General features: G+C 51.2%; 1 protein-coding gene across 24 annotated transcripts in view; it reads right to left on the bottom strand.

Moving 5' to 3' along the window:
* The window catches only part of CHD4 (chromodomain helicase DNA binding protein 4), a 35,469-nt gene that overhangs the window by 16,613 nt on the left and 5,174 nt on the right, over positions 1–13,682 (bottom strand). For 3 of the 24 annotated variants that reach the window (XM_025995339.2, XM_072766124.1, XM_072766127.1), the window contains exons 1-19: positions 12,285–12,539; positions 11,233–11,410; positions 7,605–7,726; positions 7,169–7,384; positions 6,833–6,951; positions 6,466–6,707; positions 6,084–6,211; positions 5,699–5,834; positions 5,366–5,544; positions 4,940–5,179; positions 3,748–3,951; positions 3,432–3,637; positions 2,941–3,072; positions 2,764–2,860; positions 1,887–2,078; positions 1,201–1,401; positions 876–1,013; positions 481–602; positions 216–389 (exon numbers count right to left, since the gene is read on the bottom strand). In XM_025995339.2, the coding sequence (XP_025851124.1) occupies positions 216–389; positions 481–602; positions 876–1,013; positions 1,201–1,401; positions 1,887–2,078; positions 2,764–2,860; positions 2,941–3,072; positions 3,432–3,637; positions 3,748–3,951; positions 4,940–5,179; positions 5,366–5,544; positions 5,699–5,834; positions 6,084–6,211; positions 6,466–6,707; positions 6,833–6,951; positions 7,169–7,384; positions 7,605–7,726; positions 11,233–11,332 (2,948 nt within the window). In that variant the 5' untranslated portion in view covers positions 11,333–11,410; positions 12,285–12,539. Of the gene's footprint in view, positions 1–215; positions 390–480; positions 603–875; positions 1,014–1,200; positions 1,402–1,886; positions 2,079–2,763; positions 2,861–2,940; positions 3,073–3,431; positions 3,638–3,747; positions 3,952–4,939; positions 5,180–5,365; positions 5,545–5,698; positions 5,835–6,083; positions 6,212–6,465; positions 6,708–6,832; positions 6,952–7,168; positions 7,385–7,604; positions 7,727–11,232; positions 11,411–11,561; positions 12,570–13,682 lie in introns of those variants that run through there. The other 21 variants (XM_025995342.2, XM_025995343.2, XM_072766137.1 and 18 more) reach the window with 14 other exon arrangements.

Raw genomic sequence — 13,682 nt, 5'->3', positions numbered from 1 at the left:
CAGATGGAACCCTAATAAGCACCAGCACCACCATGTTAAATAAGGTATTCAACTAAATAAGAACTATGGCATCAAGTTTCTGGAGATCTTGCTTGCGCTGGTCACCAGATGCCCTGAAGCAAAGTATAGGGAGGAATCGGAAGCACTCTTCAGACTAGTAGGTGTCTAACTACTTTTACAAAATGGAGTCGATGCTTCTGAACCTTCTGACTCACTTCTGCATGGGGCTCAGCTCCACACGCACAATCAGTTCTGTCTTGGATGGCATATTCTTGAACACATCAGCTTTGAGACGCCGCAACATATGAGGGCCCAGCATATCATGCAGTTTTTTAATCTGGTCCTCCTTGGCAATGTCAGCAAACTCCTCCAAGAAGCCTTCTAAATTGCTTCAGAAAGAAAGGAAAGTGATATAGGAAATGGGCAACAGGAAGATTTGAAGCAGAATTATCAGCTGATTATGGAGAAATGTACACTTACTGGAATCTCTCAGGGGTGAGAAAGTTGAGCAAATGAAACAACTCTTCTAGATTGTTTTGTAACGGAGTCCCAGTCAGCAACAGCTTGTGTTGGAGTGAGTAACCATTTAAGACCCGGAAGAACTGAAGAAGCAGATGGAGAAGGTAAAATTCAATGAAAAGAGGGCTCTGGTAAATTTCTGCAAACTGAGCTGTTTTGCTGCCCAATAGTTAAGCCCTCCCCGCTCCCCCATCTCTATCTCCCTTTTAAGGTCTGGCCACCAAGGGGAATCCCAAGTGAGGAGGGAAGGCAGAGAGACCACTTGACCCTTTCCTCTCCTCCTAGGTCCCCTCTTAATGAGTAGGTGGTACCAGAAAACTCAAACCAGGGGCCATAACCTCCCTCCTTTCCTTCACCTTTGACTGATTGTTCTTGAGACGATGCGCTTCATCCACGATAAGGCAGGCCCAATCAATGGAACCCAAGATAGCCATGTCAATGGTGATCAATTCATAAGATGTCAGCAGCACGTGGAATTTCACAGATGCCTCTTTCTACACAAGGAGAAGACCTGGTCACTAATGTGCAACTCCTCAAATGCAGGTTAACCCAAGAGACTTATGGGGTCTTTCCTCCTCCCAATTGTTATCCTTCTGCCTCACCTCAGGGACTGAGGTCAGAAGAAGCAGTAAGCCCACAGCAACAACTCCCTCTAGGGTGCTCTCCCTCCCACTGAGATACCTTCATACGAGAGGCTTTCTTGCCACCACGAATGGCGTTGTCTTCAAAGGAGAACTCATTCTCTCGGATGATGGCACGGCTGTCTTTGTCACCCACATAGGTCACCACATACATATCTGGAGCCCACATTTCAAACTCCCGCTCCCAGTTGATGATGGTAGAAAGAGGGGCACTGACTAGGAAAGGGCCTTTGGAATGACCCTTGGAGAAAGAAGAAAAGTGGCAGAGTAAGGACTGAAGGCCCAGCATAGTACTGGCCTAGCACCCATCTCTACCACTGCCCACAAAGCCAGCCAAGGACCGGCATGTGTGCTGCTCCTACCCTTGCCTTTCTCTACGTACGTAAACGCCTTGTCTACTTCCCACAGCACAGCCACCTTTACAGAGAGTTTAAAATCTGAGCCTTTCCTGTATGTCTTTCCATGCTAATTCCACTCACAACTCTCTTTATCTCAACAGGTATTTATTCCTCCAAGACTGAGGCTCTATGCATCTACCACTGACTCTACCCAGGTTGCCATCTCCCCAGTCTATCTCTGTGGACATGTGTCTACCTGACTGTCATTCAACAGTGTTCTTCAAGTTTTGTGACCAATTTTTCCTTCCTTTTCCTCTCTCCTCAAAATGTGAAATGACCACAACATAAAATACCCACATAAAAAAACTAACAGCCCCAGCTTTCCTACCTCCTTGTAGAGAGAATAGAGGAAGACTGCTGTCTGGACAGTCTTCCCAAGGCCCATCTCATCAGCCAAGATGGTGTCGGTGCCTTGAGCCCAGGAGAAGCGCAACCAGTTCAAGCCCTCCATTTGATAGGGGTGCAGGGTTCCCCCTGTAGCATCCAGGTACTCTGGCTGTCGCTCATACTTCACTGTTGGCTGAAGGATGAAATGAAGGAAGTCAAGTGCCGGCAAGAACTCCCTTCTGTAAGGTAACAGATGCTTGCTCCTCACACATCCTCACTAGATTCTTAAGAGCCACAAAGATTGTGGGGGAGGGAAAGATCCCCAACAGCCATTGTAACTTTGTGTTTGATTTAGGATCCTCCAGGAAGGCAACTAACCTGTCAGACAGATGGGAGATCTTGGTCCTACAGATCCCTGATGAAAGATACATCGTAGCCTCCCTAGCAATACAGTAATTCTGCTAAGCAAGGTTCACCTGGTAAATAATCATATGTTCCCCCTAGGGTCATCTTTTTAACCTTAACAGCCCTTACATTATATTACACAAATAAAACCCAGAGAAACTGAGCCACTGAATTATGAGTCAGAAGACCCAGGTTCCAATACCAGTTTCATTAAAGTGTGGTTGTGTGACCCATCCCTAGATAATACTTTCTCAATCACAGGAAACACCATCTCCTATGTTTTTATTTTTGATGATGCAAGAAGAAAATGATTCTAGCATATCCCTGGTTTAGAGCTGTGGAGAAGTAGGGAAGCATTCTACTCTGAAGTTACTATTGGCAGAGCATCAGTAAGAGCACCATCAGAGGACTAGAGCACATGAGATTTATCCTCCTACCCAACAAATTCTACCCTTTCTTCTGCCCCAACTCACATCAACTGTAGGAGTTTCAGGAGGCCTCTCCAACTTCCTCAGCTTCACCTTCTTGAGCTTCTTGCCTGGTCGTCCTTCCTCACCCCTCATTAACTCCCTAAAGAAGACAAACATCACACAGCTGTCTAGAGTCCTTCTCAATAAGAACAAACTCCACACCTCAGCAAAGCTGCCCACCTGTGGTTCCAATAGCTCTGCTTGAAGAGGTCGTAGTCCTGTATCTCCACATCCTCACTCTCCCAGGATGCCTGATCGTAGGGCAAGTCCCGCCATTTGATCAAGTAGTGGACGTGGCCCTTCTTGTCCACACTACAAGGTCAAGGAGAAAAAAATCTTCAGAGCCAGAAGGCCATGCCTCACTCTCAAAAAGTGCCAATAATGGGTATTCCAAAAACTAGACTTCTAGGAATGCCAGATGCCACATGTAATCAGAGTCTCTACTACACAGTCTTTGGACCTAAAATTACATCTAATCTATAGTCTTCTCCTGTGGCTCAAATACCAGGATTCAGTCAGTTAATAATATATCATGTACACATCTCTTCCAAGTTTAAATCACCGGTGACATCCATTTTCTTAATCCCTTGGGCAGCAGTCTCTCAATGGATATGCTGCCTACCTCCAATATGCCCAAGACCACCACCAGTCTGGCCCAGCTCCACTGGTACCTGTGGTTGAGAATTCGGTGGATCATCATCCACTCAGGTTTTATCCCATAGCGATAGAAGCGTTCCTCCATTTCTGCAAATTTAGGGTCTTTGTTCTTACGCTTCCGGCTCTTCTCTTCATCACCACCAAAGTCCCCAGAAGGTGGTTCATCCATATCATTCTTCCGCTGATAGTTTCGGAACATCACTTGACAGTGCAGCTCCAACTGCAGGCAGAGAGGATAGCAGTCACCAAGGAGTGGCATCCATCCACAAGGCTGTTTCTCACGACCCTCTTCCCTGCAGCCCCCAGATCTCTCACCTATCCCAGGTTTACCTGCAGTTCAGATACCCAGGAGCAGTGCCAATAAGACATGCCTTGCCACTTCACAAAGAATTGCCGCTCTGGCCGCCCCTCCAGGGGCTTGGGAGAGGGAGTATTGGGATCAGCATCTGGAGGCCGAGGCACTGGTGTGGGAGATGGTGGCTGACCCCATTTCCAGATTAGAATCTTCTGAACTTTGCCCTTAAGAGCTGGACACTGAGAAAAAAAGAGGATTCAACACCAAATCATTACCAAGAGGAGGAAATGACACAGTTGGGAACCTGACTCTTGGTTTTGGCTTGGGTCATGGTCTCGGGGTCATGGGATCGAGGACTCTGCTTGAGTTGCTCTCCTCACCTCCACCCTTGCACCCCCACTCGTGCACGTACATGCTCTCACTCTCTCTCTTAAATAAATAAATGATAAAAACTTTAAAATCTCAAAAAAAAAATTTAAATCTCATTTCAAGAAGGACCACTCTAAGTAAATAATAATAGAACTCCTGCTCTACTTCTGGACTTCATCCAGTACCTGAGTGACCCTATTGCTACTATATGTTTAACAAGGCCAGTAACTAGACTTCAACAACAAACCAGAACAAGGAAAGCACAGAAAACCCCAAGACTTGGATCCCAAAATTCCTCTCATAACCAACTGACAAGCAATTAAGTGACTCTACTAACCATTTTAAACTACTAAGACCTTGGGGCACCTGGGTGGCTCAGTTGCTTAAGCATCTGCCTTTTGCTTGGGTCATGATCCCAGGGTCCTGGGTTCCAGCCCCATGTAGGGCTCCCTGCTCAGCAGGAGTCTGCTTCTCCCTCTTCCCCTGCTCTTCCCCTTGCTCATTCTCTCTCTCTCAAATAAATAAATAAAATATTTTTAAAAATAAAGTAAAATAAAATAAGCTACCAAGACCTCAAGGCTGGGTGCCAAGACAGGGTGGATGCTCTAAGCTAGAAGCACAACCCTTAAGAGAGCTGGCAAAACATCAACTCCTCTATTCAAAGTTAGTCCTACGTTTTCCCAGACTATATGAGAAAGGAAAATAACTTGTCTCAGGGCTAAAAGACAAAGAGTTCTCCAATGACCTCTCCTGCACCTCAGCGCCCCTCCCCCGCCAAGCCGACACATGAAAGAGGTATACCCTTCTGCTAGACTGCACTACCCACACCTCCCACCTTTGCTGGGGTCAGTCACTCACCGTACAACGGGGACAGAGCCATTCACCATTAGGGATCTCTGGCAGTGGGGGGTTCAGGCAGTGGATGTGGTAAGATGAAGGACAAGTGTCGCAGCAGAGCAACTCCCCACCATCCTTACAGACACGACAGAATTCCATATGGTGGTCATCCTCCTCTTCAGGATCTCCTCCAACCTCTTCCAGGATCTCCTCACCTTCTGAATTGTCCTCTTTAGCCTCCCACTGGATGCCTTCCTTCTCCTGCAGTAAAGGACCAGAGTCAGATCACCACCACCCCCCACCCACCCAAATCAGAACCACACCCATTCTTTTGAATGCTTCCCAAAGTCCACACCAGGAACACCACCACCCAGGCCCAAAAAAACCTCATCATCCCACCCTTCCTCTCAAGGGTTCCAAAGGGCCACACAATGGCCAGGTACTCACGCAGTGTGGACAGCTCCACTTGCCCTCAGGAGCCTTCTCCATATCCGGATCCAGGCAGACCATGTGGTAAGCTCGGGGACAGGTATCACACAGGATGATCTCACCGCCTTGCTGGCACACCTCGCAATAGTCCTGGTGGTCTGTCTCATAACCATCCACAGCAGTCACCTCCTCCTCGCCTGGGCAAGGAAGAGGGAAAGCCCAGTTATTAGAAAAAAACTACCTCCCCCCGCCCCCTCTAAAATAAACTTAACCCTGATCTCCTTAGGGAGATTCTTCCCCAATCATTCCCACCCTATCCCATTCACACACAGACACAAAAAAGAAACACACCTTTCTTTTTCTTTTTAGTGGTTCGGAGTTTCTTGCGGCTGCGGCTACTGCGGCTGGTGGAACCGTCAGAAACAGAATAGCTATTGATACTGGCATCATCGAAGTCAGATTCCACATCTAAGTCATCATCCTCACTCTGGCAGAATGAAAAGAAAGAAAGTTAGAGGTTGAAGCCAAGGGAAAGGAGAATGCTAGAGAAGGGATCACTCTCTTACTAAGGGTGCTAGAACCCCAGCCAGGACAGTCAAGTAAGAAGCCTAGTCACCTTGTTGTGGAGCCACCTGTCCCCATTCTTACATGCCTACTATAAAGGCTAGACTCTGACATAAAGTAACATCATTATTAGATAAGACACCCTCACCAAAGGGATGGGTTGGGCTCTCACCGAGGATCTCTTACGCTTAGAACCAAAACCTCCCAGCTTGATTTTCAGGGGAGCTACTTTCTTAGGTTTAGGCTTCTTGGCATCAGGTACACGAGGGCTGCCCTTTGGCTTCCTCCGAGCATTGGGACCTAAAGATCAGAAAAGCACAAGTAAGATAGTATAATCCAAATGCATGACAAGGTAGAAGATGGGGAAGATGATAAAATATTCTCCACCTAAGCTGGTTTCCCCATGTTCAGCTTCCCAAACCTCCTAAATCCAGGACTCATTTCTCCCTCACACTCCTCTATCTTTAGGCTAACAGAGCAGCACCCCCATGCTTCCTCTAACTTCAACATCCCAAGCCCATGTCAGTCCCGCCTTGCATTGGATCCCATTTCACCTTTGCCCTCCTTGGTCTTGGCCTTGCGGATAGGGACCTCCACCGGGGGAGGAGGTGGTGCAACTTCAGTGGCCGTCACCATGCTCTCCACCACAGCCACCGCTGCTGCTGCTGCTGCCGCCACTGAAGCCCCAGAACTGCCTTTGAAGGGATTGTTGGTGCTGAACTCACGCCACTTTGCACCCAAAACCATCATCATTTTGGAGACAGCAATCTTGGGATTTTTGGCAGCAATGAGGGGTCTGGGGGACAAATGGACAAGAACAACAAAGTGAAAAGAAGTTTAAGAATAAAAGAGAGAGAAAGAGAAGTGAGAAGAGATCATACAAGCACTCTCCTCTCCCAGGCCCAAGACCCTCTTGTTTACCGGACAAATTGGCTGAAGGCCTTGTAGTTGGTGAGGGTACGATAATCCTCCTCTGAGAACACATGGTCAATGTCTTCCATGCCCCAGTCTTCTAGGAGCTGAGCAGATGATTTAGGCTCCTGCAGAGAGAGCAAGGTCAAAGACCTGACACCTAGTACCCACACTTGCTAAAGAGAATCTGAGCTGAGATGAAGGCTTGCAAGACCAGGGAAGAAGAGCAAAGAGAAAATCATTTCAAACGGGGAGAGAAGAGCACTAAGGGGCAGGGCATTATCTGGGAGATAAAGGACAGAGGTGGACAGCAAGCACAGAGGAAAGGACAGAGGTCCAAGGCACCTTTGAATCATCGTCGTCGTCATCCTCTTCTTCCTCTTCCTTCCGCTTGGATTTGCTCTTCTTTTCTTTCTTAGGTCCAAGCTTCTTCTTCTTCTTCTTGCCAGGGGTATAGTCGCTGCCCTCACTGTCTGAGCGAAGAGCCACCTCTTCCTCCTCCTCCACAAACTCCGGCCCCTCCCCAGAGCTGTCCCCCAGCTGCCGGCATAAGAGCATACGCTGGAGCAGGGAAGGGGGAGAGGGAGAGGGAGACAGACACACACATGCTACACACATGCTGACCTCAGGACAGCCCTGAGGCTCATCCCCAGGGCTGAGGACCTCAGGACCTGGCCCACCATTCTAGAAGAAGAAACAAATGCCCCTCCTACCCCTCGACCATTCTCAGAGCTGCTCCCTTCTTCTTATTATTCCCCAAAACATCCAGTCACCCACTCACCTCCTTTTTTTGGCGCTTGCTCTTAGGGATTTTAGGGTCCCGAGGTTTCTTAGGCTTTTTCTTCTTCTTGAGCTTTGGAGTCTCTGCTTCTGACAAATCCTCTTCTGGGTCCTCTTCATTTTCTACATATATTTGGCAGAGAAAGACAGGTAGAGAAAAGATCAATAGCAAAAGGTTAGAGCCTAATCCAGAGGCTTTAGACTTTATTCCCCCACCTCTTGTCCCAGATTCCACTGAAGAGAACTGCTATACTCTCCACAGAAGGAAGCTGATACTCAGGACAAAAACAGACAAAGAGAGAGCTGTATATACCCGAAATAGGCCTGCCAGGCCAGACCAGGCCCACCTCGGGCAGCTGTCCAGACCCCTGCCTCCTTTCCCTCATCTCTAACAGGAGTCCTCTATATGTTCACCAGTGCAGCTCCAGCAAGCTGCTTAGAATTAACCAAATAAGAGAAATATATCTAGCCCTCCTCTAACTGCCCACCAAATATTCTACAAAGCAAGGAATGAAAATGAAAGAGCCTATCAGTGCAGGGGGCCCAGAAACCACACCCTTGACTACCCACTCTGGGTCATCACTGCTCAAAACCACCAGAATCCTCAAGCCCCAGGTTCAGTTGTCCACCCAATATCACACCCACTCCCAAACATAATTTCCTTTCCCCATCTCCAGCTCTACTGTTCCTCCCCAGCTTCTCCTGGGTCAGTAGCCTCTTCTCCCCAGGGGCCCAAATCAGCCCAGCTGTCACCATCTCCTCCACACACACCCCCATCCTCCTCCCATCTGGCTCCACCTCCTTCCCTGGCTGGGAGCACACACAAAGCCTAGGGTAATACTGAGAGCTCCTGGGCAGGGCTAGGTGGGAAGGGGCACAGGGGGAGGAGAAGGCCAGGACGCAGCTTCCTTTGTAACTAACACACATTCACACCAACTCCCTCCTCCCTCCTCTCTCTCCTTCTTCCTAAGCCACCCCCGCCCAGGGAGGCGGGAGTGGAGAAGGGAGTGGAGAGAAGGAGGGAGTGCCTCACCCACTGAAGAGAGGGAAAATGGCTCCTGACCGCAAAAGCCAGCCCAGGGCACCCAGCTGCCAACATAGGACAGGAAGTAGCAGGGGAGAGGGGGTTGGGTTGAGAGAGGTAGCCGAGGAAAGACTACCCTCACAAGACTTCCCAAATTGCTACCTGGCCCCAGGTCCACATACCACTTCTCCTAACACCTATTTTGGGATGACACAGTTCTCAACAAGCCACTTTAATGTCCTAGGCAAGGAAACCCAAGACAAACATGAAGGGTAATACTACAAGAAAGACTGGGTCACTGCCTCAATCATAATTATTTTTCCAATCATCAGAACTAAGATTTAACAAAGGCTCAGTGGAGCTGTGGTCACAGCATGCAACTTTCTTGAATTTTTGATACCCAAAAAATTTAGCTTGAGGAATGGGAGACCAGAAGAAGTCTCCACAACTCAGTTCCCTTCTCACCACCTACCTCCTCAAGAGTCCAAGCCATAGGCCCTAAACTACCTCTCACAGATTAGAAGTAGCCACCTATCCAGCATATGTGATGTTCACACGAAGAAAAGAAGAGCAGCACCTGGACAGTGCGGGACAATATGCTTCCTTCTCTTCTCTTCGCCCCTGACTCCCAGAACTAGCCCTAAAATGCTTCTGGCTCCGCCCTTCCTGAGCAAGGCAGATACTAGGGAATATGAGACATTAGGCTTGACAAAGCACCATCAGCCTCCCCCCACTCAGCCCAGGATCAGGCCAGGCATATGAAAGCCCCTCCCATTCCCTTGGGAATGGAACACCAGCTTGGATCTCACCAGAAAGAACCATTTTCTTAAGGCTTCTTCAAAGCAATCCCCCATGTCATCCCCCTCACTAATAAGTCATATCTCTCAGTTCCTCATCTTCCTCACCTCCGTGAAAGCTGGATACCAGGACAAACCCATGCAGGTGAAGGGAACGCCCATCCACATAAGACCCCCAAACTTCTCAAGCAGATAATGCACCAAGACAACATTCAAAGTGGCTGAGACATAAAAGAAGATTTGGGAAAGGGGCAGGAATGGGGTGTGGCAAGTGGAAAAACTGGGTCATGCTACAGCTTGGGGCAGAGTTCACCCTGGGAGCCTGCACTGCTCCCAATCAACACAGGGGCAGCCCCAGCCCAAGGGGCCAATGGGAAGCCAAAATGTGGAACCAACATTGGCTGGACAGCACTACTACTTTTCTCGCCCCTCAGAGAGAGAGTCAGATCATGTTACCAATGCTGCTACCCCACCCCCACCCTGGGCAACAGTACAGAAATTTGCCACCTTGGTCTACACAGTGATGAGACTCGAGCCTAAGTTTCTCATCCCAACAGCTGAAGACTCAGCAACAAGACTGACCCCTTTACTAAGTGGCCTCAGTTTCAAACTAAGACTTGAAGACTTCCAACTTAGAAAACACCAAAATGTAGGAACATCTTTCCCAGACCTCCACAACTTACTGCTACAGCTAAGGAGAGAGAAGGCAGAAGTGAAAGATGTTTGATGGGAAACAAAAACACGACCAGCAGGCTCCGGAATTAAAACGAAAATAAAGATAAGCAGAAGGATAAAGAAATGACATTTAAAAAAAAAGAAGCTTGAAAAAAAGGTCAAGGAAACAAGTAGGTGACTTAGCTACGGGCTGTGAAAAAGGAAAGACAGACAAGAGAGAGACATCCACTCAGATGCATGACATCAATCACCATTTGAGGAGAGTCAAGAGCTTCTCCAATCAGGCAGGATGATTACAACCATACGGGTTTGGCCAGTCCCAGGAGCCACCCACAAACACAGAACAACCCCCAACACACCTACACAAACACTTCATGACACCAGCCCAAACCCTAGGCTCCCTGCACCAAAGCATAAGCCTCTAGGAAAAAAGTCTGTATTATGTCCATTTGCTATGGGAGGGGGGGGGGGGGTGCCCAGGGTGTCACCTCCCTTCTTTTGCCCCTCCCTAGTATATCCTTCAGGTTGTGACACCCTACCCCAAGCCCCCATCATTTCCCCATTTGAAACATTCCAGCAATCTGCCTGCTAAAAGCTCTCTACATCCCAGCGGAGGAGCGCAATTCAAACTTCACAGTTGAGACATCACAGAAAACCGGTAACTGATCAGAAGCTAAAAATAATCAGATAGAGAGTAACCAGCACTCCCTCTCTCCTTTCCACAGCAGCAACCACAGGATCCTGCTAACACAGATGCCGGGCTGGTCTTCAACATGCAATCCTCGACACCCACCCGAACCCCCACCCCACCTCCAAGGGGTCCCAGCCACCTGCATTCCTCCGTGGACCCACACAAGGTAAGGTCTCCAGACCAGAGGGCTCCCTCAACTGGGAACTGCATAGCATTCCTTAAAACAGACAGTGCAGCAAGCTTGCATCTCGGTCCCAGAGCCCAGGAGGCACATGGCTTCCACCCCCTCCCACAAGAGCTCCGCAGAAGGGAACCACTCCCTTCGGATGCCCTCCACCTCAGACTCTGCACGGAGAGAGAGAAACTCAACCTTGCCTCACCAGAGTCGCTAGGGAGGGCCCAAATGCCTCCTTCCTGCCCTGGGCCCTTGGGGAAGATTTACCTGGGTGGGGTGGGGGCAGGCTGTTGTTCAAAAGTGCATCCATATCTTCCTCCTCGCTGCCCGCGGAGCAGGGGGACGGGGAGCCCAGGCCCGACGCCATCCCCTTCCGCTCCCGGCCAGGGAATTGGCCCAGCTGCTCCTGCCTGCGGCCTGGGGCCCTCTACACTGGCCCGAGTCACTGTGCGGGGGAGGGGGGGAAGAAAGAGAGAACAGTCAGTGACGCGCACTGTCCCCCTCCCCCACACCCACCCGCTCTTTCCGCCCACCACCAAAGCGGCCCCCCCAACCCCAGCCACCCTAGCAGGGCACCCGAACCACTCAGGCTGAACTTAGTTCCACACTCCTCGAGGGCAGCCCGGAAGCCGGCTCCCCAACTGGAGCCCCCCAGATGAGCGGGAGCGACGCCCCCGAGGGCAGGCTGGTGCAGGCGTGGGGAGGGGGAGAAACCAGGCTGGACCGAGCAGGGTATGTCGGGGGGAGGGGGGTCTGAGTGGCCGCGGCGCGGGGGGGTCGGGGGAGGCGGCAGGCAGCGAGGCGCTCGGGGACACAAGGTCACTTGGGGGTGGGGGGGCGCCTCCCTGCGCCTGGGGAGGGGCCAGTCCCCAGACAGGGCAGCTCTCCAAAGGCTGTCCTCTGGGACAACTCAGGTTCTCCGGAGGAGCCACGGGGCCGAGGGGGCGTGGAGGCTCGGGCGCTCCAGGGGGCTGGAGGCTGGGACGCGGGGGGCGAGGGAGCGCCCACCGGGCAGGGGGCCGGGCCACGTGTCCCGGGGGGCAAGTGAGCAAAGGGCGAGGGGGCGGGCGCCGGGCATTGTGGGAGACCAAGCCCGAGATGGGAGTCGCGGGGAGCAGGACTCGGGCCGGCTTAGGGCGGGGGTGGGGGGGTGGGGGGGCAGGGCGCCCTGCAGGCAAGGAAAAGGAAGGGTCGGCTCCTCTGGGCAGGGGGCGGTCCGCGAGTCCGGGACATCTGAGGAAGGGGTGGATGCAGGGATGAGCTTGGGGGCTGGTCAGGCTCAGAGGGGCGTCTCTTTAGGAACCCCGCGCTCTCCTCACCCCGGAGCCGCCGCAGGTCGCGCTGGGTCCGGCCCGGTGTCACTCCCGCTCCGGCTCCTCCTCGCCGCGGCCGAAGGGGGGAAAATGGCTCCGGCTCCGGCGTCGCCTCTTAAAGGGCCCGAAACACCGGCCGGGAAATCCCACCGCACAGGCCCCGCCCCCCCACGGACAGCCCATAATAACCTCAACCAACTCCAACCCCCCCTCCACTACCGCCACCCTCCTCCTTAGGTCTCCCGGGCAACCCCCGCCCCCTCGTCGCTCCGGCAACCATTGGCCACGCCCCCTTCGAGCGCGCGCGCGCGTGTCACCCGGGCAACCACCCACCTCCGGCCATCCCATAATACACACGGACACCCCACCACCACCACCCCACACACACATACACTCCATACACCTATATGCTAAGGTTGTTGACATATCATAATATTGCAGACCTTTTGCAACTAACCCTTTCCCCACCTCAGACATCCCATAATAGCCATCCTTTGCCAACTTCTTCACTCTTGGCCCTAATGCTAACATCCCATAATAATTCGTCACCTCTCCTTCCCCATGGCCATCCCATAATAAGCACCCCTCCCAGCACTTAAGCCTCACAGCCCATAATACTCATTCCCCATCCCCCACAGACATCCCATAATAACCACTCTTCATCCACCCCCAGTTTGATATCCCATAATAGTCAGAAACAACGCCCCCCCCCCCCCCAGTACTACAACGGACACTTCGGCCTCCTCCCACACACATCCCGTAATAATCAGTTTCCCACTTTTATACTGACATCCCATAATAACCAACCCCCTAGCCTGAGCTGCCCTCAGCCCCTGCAGACTAGGGTCTAGATCCTCACACCACCACCCTCAGCCTTCATACATGCGTTCTAACTCCACAGCCCATAATCACCTCTTCTCCTCTGTCAAAGAGATATCCTCTAATGATCGGCAGCCCTACTGTCACCCTACAGATGGACATCCAATCTCCTTTCCTCTAACGCTGGAAAGATATCCCATAATTTTACTCTCCCACCCACACCTTGATATCCCATAATAATGTCAAGGAGCCCGAGGTCCACCAGACATACTCTCATACTCCCAGCACATCCCATAATGCTTCATCGCCAGCCACCACCCCTATACCTTTCCAGCCAGGCATCCCATAATATTCACATTCATACCTCCCCCACCTCCTCAGGCTGTCAGGTCTATTCTAACACCCAGAGCCACAAGGTTGTAAGCAGGCTGCTACCCACACTGCCCACCCCAACTTGTACATACCTTTATCCCTTTCTAGGCCAAAGCAGTATCCTGGCATAAAACCTCTTGATGTCTAGGGCAAGCCCTACCTTCCCTCAGACCATTTCTAGACTCTCAGGAACTGCCAGTCAACCTAGGGCCC

This window comes from Vulpes vulpes, chromosome 8, assembly GCF_048418805.1.
Source record: "Vulpes vulpes isolate BD-2025 chromosome 8, VulVul3, whole genome shotgun sequence".
Classification (NCBI taxonomy): domain Eukaryota; kingdom Metazoa; phylum Chordata; class Mammalia; order Carnivora; family Canidae; genus Vulpes; species Vulpes vulpes.
This window is presented reverse-complemented; position numbering and strand designations above follow the sequence as displayed.